General features: G+C 56.3%; 1 protein-coding gene across 1 annotated transcript; it reads left to right on the forward strand.

Moving 5' to 3' along the window:
* The first annotated feature begins 102 nt into the window (after nucleotides 1-102).
* LOC125107823 (histone H1.10) lies at nucleotides 103-1,586 on the forward strand. Its single transcript, XM_047743270.1, has one exon. It carries the CDS (start codon nucleotides 449-451, stop codon nucleotides 1,088-1,090), a length of 642 nt encoding a protein of 213 aa, XP_047599226.1. The 5' UTR covers nucleotides 103-448; the 3' UTR covers nucleotides 1,091-1,586.
* The last annotated feature ends 6,931 nt before the right edge of the window (nucleotides 1,587-8,517 follow it).

Raw genomic sequence — 8,517 nt, forward strand, 5'->3', positions numbered from 1 at the left:
TCCAAGAAGCACAAGTTGGCGCTGGCTCCAGACCAGGCTGTTGTTGTTCTCAACGTGGTCCGCCATGGAGCTATAAAAGGGGAGCGGAGCGCCCTCCTCACCAGAGCGCAGCGCGCACGCCCAGCGAGCTCCGGCGACGGCAGCGGTAGCGGCAGCCGCGGCGCTCCCTTGGCGGATCTCTCCGCGCCGGCCGGGTCCCGGCTCCGGCCCTCTCCGCCCCGACACCCCCCTCCGCTCCGGCCCCGGCTCGGGCCCGGGACCTCCTGCTCCGGCCGGCCCGGCCCCCGCCCCAGCCCTGCCGCCCGGCCCCAGGCCCGGCCGCGGCCGCTCCCGCCTGGAGCCGCCGCGCGCCCCCAGTCCCCCGGCGCCCCCTCGGCCCCTCGCCTTCCTCTTCCCGGCGCGGCCCCCGGGCTTTCGCGCCCCGCCCGCCACCAACCCGCTCGCCACCATGTCTGTGGAGCTGGAGGAGGCCCTGCCGCTGACGACCGCCGAGGGGGCGGCCAAGAAGGCGGCCAAGGCTGGCGGCTCCGCGGCGCTGTCCCCGTCGAAGAAGAAAAAGAACAACAAGAAGAAGAACCAGCCGGGCAAGTACAGCCAGCTGGTGGTGGAGACCATCCGCAGGCTGGGCGAGCGCAACGGCTCGTCGCTGGCCAAGATCTACGCGGAGGCCAAGAAGGTGGCGTGGTTCGACCAGCAGAACGGGCGCACCTACCTCAAGTACTCCATCAAGGCGTTGGTGCAGAACGACACGCTCCTGCAGGTGAAGGGCACCGGCGCCAACGGCTCGTTCAAGCTCAACCGTAAGAAGCTGGAGGGCGGCGGCGAGCGGCGCGGAGCCACGGCGGCCGCCACCGCCCCAGCGCCCGCCGCGCACAAGGCCAAGAAGGCGGCCTCGGGCGCGGCCGGCCCCCGGCGCGCGGACAAGAAACCGACCAAGGGCCAGAAGCCCGAGAAGCGCTCGCACAAGAAGGGCGCCGCCTCCAAGAAGGACAAAGGCAGCAAGGCTAAGAAGGCGGCGGCCGCCGGGGGCAAGAAGGTGAAGAAGGCGGCCAAGCCCAGCGTCCCCAAGGTGCCCAAGGGCCGCAAGTGAGCGCGCCGGCCTGCCGGGTCTTCCCGGCGTTCGGTTTTTCTACCCCGAGTGTATGTAGGTTTTGTACGGTTGTCCGGCCCGGCCGCCGCCGCCCCTGCTCTGAGCCGCACGGAGGGCCCCGGACCCGCTCCATCCCCTACTAGGCCCTCCCTCCCCCCGCCGCCGTAGCGTGTATTTTTTTGTTGTTGTTGTTGCTTTTGCTTTAGATTTTTGAAACGGCCTGGCGACGCCCCTATTGGCTCTCGCCCTTGGCAACGGCCGTCGCCATGGCTACCGGCCCCTAGGCGCCAATGGCCGCGGCCGCGCCTGCCTGCCTGGGCGGGGGCCGCGGGGTGGCCAGGCCCTGGTGAGCAGGGACCCGGCCGCCGCGCCGCCCTTCCCCATTCCCCACTCTCCGCCTTTGGGTGCGCGACAAACAATCGCTCGGGGCGCGGGCCGCGCGGCCTTCCTTCATCCCGCCGGCCTTTTTGGGGCACAATAAATTGTTTAAACCTTTGAACCGCTCTCGTTTTCTTCCGAGTGGAGTAGGGCTGGGCGCGGTCGGCGCGCGGCTTGGGTTGGATGGGGTCCCAAGGGTCCAGGGGACCCCGGATGTTAGCGAGGTAGGCCTGGAGCTTGGAGTTCCCCGCGCGGGAGTGGTAACTGCGGGGGAGGGGGCGGTCGGCTGATCCCGGAGGGACTCTCGAGGGACCAACCGATCTCTCCCTCTGTGAGCAGAGGTGGAAAGATGTTGGAGATCGCTGGTGGGGGTGGCGGTGGGGTGGGGGCGCAGCCCTGGCTTTTTTCGGGGTTTGTTGAGCAGGGCCCCTCAGCACGTACAAGGTCACACCAGGCTGGGCCTTTGCAGAGGTTAGTTATTCGGGATTCACTGAGACTTTGTGTTGATGCGACAACGATATTGGAAATGTAGAGGCCTTGGGCTCTGGCTCACTGAGCACAGCCCGAGGTGTGGCCTGAGCAGGGCATTGATCCTCTGCTTGTTGGCTGATCTGAAGTGCACACGGGACCAGAGGGTTATTGGACAAGTTGGGAAGAATGATCCTCTGCCCTGAGACACCCTGGCGTCCAGTATATGTGACAGTTGTACTTAAGAGCAAGTGAGCCTTTGATGGATCTTCCTATGAAGACAGCCCTATAAAAGGAAGGCTCTGGGGCAGTGGGAAGCTAGGGAATGTTCTAGAACAGTGGGTATGTACATGTACCAAGCTAGGTAAGCCTGGGCTAGTGGTCAGTGACAGATGAGAGATGATCTCTCTTAGAGACTACAGGTGGTGGGGGAAGGGCACTAGGGGAGGGGAGGGAGCATCACTGGAGAAGCCCCTCTGGCCTGCCCGTATCCCTGACCCAGGCCCGGCAGCCACTAACCTGCCCCAGCATGAGGTCACAGGGCAAACCCTTCAGCCACCTACCACCCTGCAGACCCTTGGGGCAAGTGGTCACTCCACATGCTTTTTCAGTTTTTTGAAGTCTTGGCTGGGTCTCCCTGCTGCCCATTGCCTCCTGCCTCTGGGAACTGCAGGGCCCAGTGCCAGCATGAGTCTCCCCTGCCTTGTCCTGGCCTGGGCTATGAGGGAGGACACGATGGTGGGCACAACCAGCAGAGGTGCCTGCCCCGCCCAAGCTTCCCTGCCAGTGGAGAAGAAGGAAGCCAAGTTCCTCTGCCCATCATTGTTGTCTAGGCAGAAGGTTTGAGAACAAGAAGAACCACCTCCCTACCTCCCAAGTATGGAGACCTGTGACTGATGGCAGTTAGGGGGCCCTGTCATTAGGGCCAAGGAAGAAATGGGATGCTAGCCTTGGCTGCGACTATTCTGGTTCTGGGCAACTGTGGGCATCCAGGGGGCAGGCAGAAGATCTAGGTTGGAGACAGCAGGACCATGGTGGGTCAGGCCTGAAAGGACTTTCCCAGTGTCCCACTGTTAACTCACCCACCCCTCCCCTCCTCTCTTCTCAGGGTGCTCACTAGACCCTTCGGTAGAGCTGCACCTCTGCATGGGGCTCACGTCACTGACCTGCACCCCAAGTTGAAGAAAGGATGGCCATGTCCTGCCCCACGTAAACCCTCGGCATGTGCCAGGCACTCTGAGGAAGGCTGCGTGGGCCACATCTCAGCCTTGTGACAGCCCCAGTGAGGAGGGGTTTCAAAAGCTGGTCTTAAAGGTTTGGTGCTGAGACTGGGAAGGCTGTTATTTTCTGCCTTGACCCCACACTCAGCTCTGGCACAGGGCCGGGGAGCCCAGGACCTGCTGTTGACCTCTTATGTCTCTTAGACCTCACTGAGGAGCTTCAATTCCAGGTGAATGCTGGGGGCACAGGACACCGCGAGGCTCTGGAGGAGTGCTTCCTGGGGCAGCAGACTCTGGTGCCGGGAGGAAGCAAAGAAACACGTGTATTTGCTTCTCTGTACAATAGGGGCCCAGCAGTGGCCTCAGCCTAGGCTCCTCTCTGCACCCCTTGATCAGGAGAGGAGGGGCATTGGATGGGACCAGGTCTCTGGAGGCTGTAAGTCAGCAATCCAGGGGTCTGGTCCACCATGTCTTTTGGTTTGGGCAAGATTATTCTCCCCATTTCTCCACTTCCTTATCTATAAATCGAGCCAAGAAAGATTTCTTTTACTCATCCATCAGCTAACCAAGAGGGTAGGAACACACTGCCTCCAGTCAGCGTCTCTAGGTACCCCTCACCCCAGCCCCAGTGTAGCACACTCTCCTCCTGTGCCCTTGCCTCCCTCCTCTCACGGGGCTGGGATCAGCCTCATCTACCTCCTGGGTCCCTAGATCTGACTTCTCCCTGGCCCCAGGACAGCCCTGAAGACACTGGAAAGGCCCCTTTCCAGGATCTGCAAGCCTGCGTGACCCATATGATGGAGTCTCCGTGGACTCTTGTTGACTAACCCAGCTGAACCTGTCCCTCTGCCAGGTCCAGGCTTAGCCCCAAGCACAGAACGTGATGGGGGAGGGGTCTCGAGGGCTCAGCACAAGGGGTGCTGCCATCCCTCTGTCCCAGGACTAGAACCTTGGTTGATATACCCAGAGGGCCCTTTGGCCATTCAGGGAGCTCCATTTGTCAAAAGAGGCAGCAAAGAGGCCCTGGGGCCTCTACTAGGGCCACTCACACCTGCAAATAGGTGCACTGATCCTTGCATGAGATCTCGTGTGTCGCCTAGTCCACAGTCACTCCTTCAGGGCACACTGGCTGAACAGAGGCAGGGACGGGGACCAATCAGACTTGCTTCCTGTTCTTGAGGACAGATAAGCCAGCGGCTGTGGCCTGGGGACAGTCCAGGCTAGAGCACTAGCATAGGCCCCCAGTGTGGCAAAAACTCTCAGTGGAGAAGCAGACCCAGAGGGTATTAGGGACACATGCTCCTAAACATTGGATTGATCTCAGGGCTGAGGAACCAGATTCCATAAGGCTGAATTTCTCTGACCGACGCTGGAGCCTGCAGTGAGTGCCCAGACAGGACGGGAAGATCACAAGCAGGCCGAAACGGCACAAGCTGGAGCCCTAGGACAGACTGAAACTTGGGTTGGTTCTTGTTGCCTCTGACCTTGGTGTTGAGGGTATCCTGCAGAAGCTGAGACCCTTTGTTGGACTTAACCATGCACACACCTGAGTCGGCAAAACTGAGAGAGAATCCAGGGTAAGTCCGTAATCAGTGCGGCTTCATACTGAGGAGGTAAGTCACCTGATCAGCAACCAAAATAGTCACTTCCTCCCAAATCTGGCAAATGTGGCCCACCCTACAGGAAACATATGAATAAGGGTGTCATGGGAAATGTAGATCAGCCTAGCCAAGTTGACACACTACAAAACCGTCGCAGTTCCCTGTTATAAAACAGGCATGTGTGGAAGGGTGAGGAGGAATGAGACTGTCTCAAACATAGAGGTGCATAGGCACATGCCAGACAGGGCAGTCTGGCCAACTGGAGGACACAGACCCCACCTGAAGAGGGGCAGTGACAACCAGTTCTGCTGACTGCTTCCCGTTTCTCAGACCATGTCAGAAGCACCTTCTGAAAATGCATCTACTTTCCCCTCCAGAGGCAGGGAGTGGCTTGGGCCATCCAGGGTGCCTCTGCCTGCTGGTGGTCCCACATGGGGCTCAGTCATCAGAAGCACTTCTTGAGAATTTTTTTAATAGAGAAACCATATGCTTTTTCTGGTGAAACCTCCCACTTGTAAAATGTGGGCTTAAAACAAGAAGTACTCCACCTCACAACCATCAGTGGTGGCAACAAGTGGTGGCAAGAATGCGGAGGAATTGGAAGCCTGTATACTGCCAGTGGGAATGTGAGATGGTGCAGCTGCTGGAGAAACTGTATGGAGGTGGTGGTGGCTCAGTGGGTTAAAACCTCTGCCTTCCACTCAGGTCATGATCCCAGGACCCTGGGATCAAGCCCTGCATCGGGCTCTCTGCTCAGCAGGGGGCCTGCTTCCCTTCCTTTCTCTCTGCCTACTCGTGATCTCTGTCTGTCAAATAAGTAATAAATAAAAATCTTTTTTTTTCCTAAATTTATTTGACAGACAGATCACAAGTAGGCAGAGAGGCAGGCAGAAAGAGAGAGGAAGGGAAGCAGGCTCCCTGCTGAGCAGAGAGCCCGATGCGGGACTAGATCCCAGATCCCTGGGATCATGACCTAAGCCGAAGGCAGAGGCTTTAACCCACTGAGCCACCCAGGTACCCCTAAAATCTTTAAAAAATAAATTAAACAGAGAATGATATCACCCAGGAATTTTACTTTTGGGCATATGCCTGAAAGAATTAAAAGTATCAACTCAAAGAGATTTGTCCACCCAGCATTATTCACAGTAGCCAAGAGGTGGAAGCACCACACATATCCATCGACAGGCGAATGGATAAACAAAATGTGGCATATCCATATGATGGAGGATCATCTAGTCTTTTTTTTTTTTTAAGATTTTATTTATTTATTTGACAGAGAGAGAGATCACAAGTAGGCAGAGAGGCAGGCAGAGAGAGAGAGAGGGAAGCAGACTCCCTGCCGAGCAGAGAGCCCGATGTGGGGCTCGATGTGGGGCTCGATGTGGGGCTCGATGTGGGGCTCGATCCCAGGACCCTGAGATCATGACCTGAGCCGAAGGCAGAGGCTTTAACCAACTGAGCCACCCAGGCGCCCGGATCATCTAGTCTTAAAAAGGGAAGAAAGGGGGTGCCTGGGTGGCTCAGTGGGTAAGGCCGCTGCCTTTGGCTCAGGTCATGATCCCAGGGTCCTGGGATCCAGCCCCACATCGGGCTCTCTGCTCGGCGGGGAGCCTGCTCCTCCTCTCTCTGCCTGCCTCTCTGCCTACTTGTGATCTCTGTCTGTCAAATAAATAAAATCTTAAAAAAATTAAAAAAAAAGGGAAGAAAGTCTGACACATGCTATAACATGGACGAAGCTTGAGGACGTGTTGCTAAATGCAATAAACCAGCCACAAAAAGACAAATACTGTATGATCCCATTTACAGGGGTTGGAGGTAGACAGAAATGGGATTTGTTTAATGGGGACAGAATTTTATTTTATTTTATTTTAAAGATTTTATTTATTTCTTTGGCAGAGACAGATCACAAGTAGGCACAGAGGCAGGCAGAGAGAGGAGGAAGCAGGCTCCCTGCTGAGCAGAGAGCCTGATGTGGGACTGGCTCCCAGGACCCTGAGATCATGACCTGAGCTGAAGGCAGAAGCTTTAACCCACTGAGCCACCCAAGCGCCCATGGGGACAGAATTTTAGTTTTGCAAGATGAAAACATCCTAAAGATTGGCTACACAACAATGTGAGTATACGGAATGTTACAGAACCGTGTACTTAAAAATGGGTAAGATGGCAAATTTTATGTCATGTGTATTTTATCACAATCGAAAACAAATACTACATCAGCCAAACAAAATCCCATGTGAGCTCAGTGTGGGCCGCAGCTCCCCACCTTTCGAGATCATTCAACTTCATCTTCTATGAGGGTCCTTCTGGCTGCCTTCCAAGACATGAAGCCCCAAATGGTGGTGTCCTGATGGAAAGAAACGAAGCCAAAGGAAGCTATAAAGTGGTGAAAGCTAAGACCCAGCCTGCCAGTACTGTGGGCCTGCACCAGGGTAACAACCTCTCCACAGAGGATTTTCATTCGGACTCCTGGGCCTTACGCAGCATAACCTGCAGATACAAGATTCCAGATGCCCCTTTTCTTGCCCACTTAACCTTGCCACTCCTACCTCCTGTCTTTCTTCTGCCAGGATGCCAGGAGTGTGGCATTGGGGCCCTGCCCCAGCCGCACTGCCCTTGAAACTTGTGTTGTTCAGCTTGATTGTCCAATCCCTTTCACTGATACCCCCTAGCTCCTGCAAATAGTCCTCTAGCTTCTGTGGCCCAGGGGAGTGCTGCCTCGGAAGTCTGCAGGATGCCTCTCCTCCCTGGAGTCCTGGACACAAGAGGGAGATCCTCATTTATCTCCACACGAGGGGCACTAGCCTAGAGGTAGGTAGGTTCCAGTCTCCCCACAACGAGCATCTGTTTCTCTGGGCTCCCAGGAGTTCAACTGTGAGTACCCACTCTCCTGATTCACAGATGGGCAAACCAAGTCTCCGAGGTGCCAAAGGACTTGGTCCTTTGTACTTGGTCTTGTACTGGGGACCCTCTCATACAGCCTGAGCCAAAGCTCCTTTCCCCAAGGAATGATCTTCCACCCTTCCCACCACTTGTTTCTTGCTCTGGCTGAGGAAAGGGAGGGAGGGTGTTCAGACCCAGGTGGGGAATCTGGATCTAGGAGTCCGAGGCCACCCATTACTCTCTGGTTCCCACCACCAATCTACCCTCTGGGTGTTCCCAGTAGCGAACAGACTTTAAGCTTAAATACTCCGCCCAGTCTAGGAACCCTTTAGATTTGTCCTGGATTTAATTAATGCCTATGGGTTGTGTCCTTGGCCAAGCCCCTCCCTTGCCTGAGTCTGTTTGGCTTCTGGTACATTGGGCTTTAAGAACAAGGGCTTTGCACTAGGAGATGGATCTAGATGATCTAGATGGATGCCGACAGGAGCGGGGCTGGGGCGGGGATGGGGGGAGCGGGGTGGGCATGGGTGAAGATACCTATTAGGACCTGGAGTACTGAGGACCCTCTGCCACTTCTAAGGCTACAGAGGAGGGAAGAATCCCCTAAGGCCTGGACCTAAGCCTGGTAGAGTGGGGCAAGGGGGGGCTGCCATCTGGAAGCCCACCAAAGGGCCAGACACCCACAGTTTAGGGCTGTCCCACCTGCCAAGAGAAACAGCTGGGGCCTTGGCCTGACCTGGCTACACTGAATGGCAGGTGAAGGCAGCCCTTTGTGTCCCTCAGATTTGTTCTTTAAAAGCAAAGGACAGAAAAAAAAAAAAAATTAAAAACAAAGGATAGGAGATGCTTCACTACTCTAGTAAGCAAGCTAAGTATTGCC

Source organism: Lutra lutra, chromosome 1 (genome assembly GCF_902655055.1).
Source record: "Lutra lutra chromosome 1, mLutLut1.2, whole genome shotgun sequence".
Classification (NCBI taxonomy): domain Eukaryota; kingdom Metazoa; phylum Chordata; class Mammalia; order Carnivora; family Mustelidae; genus Lutra; species Lutra lutra.

Excerpts from the sequence above, each read along its gene's own strand:
- LOC125107823 (XM_047743270.1), top strand. The coding sequence starts at position 449 with ATGTCTGTGGAGCTGGAGGAGGCCCTGCCGCTGACGACCGCCGAGGGG.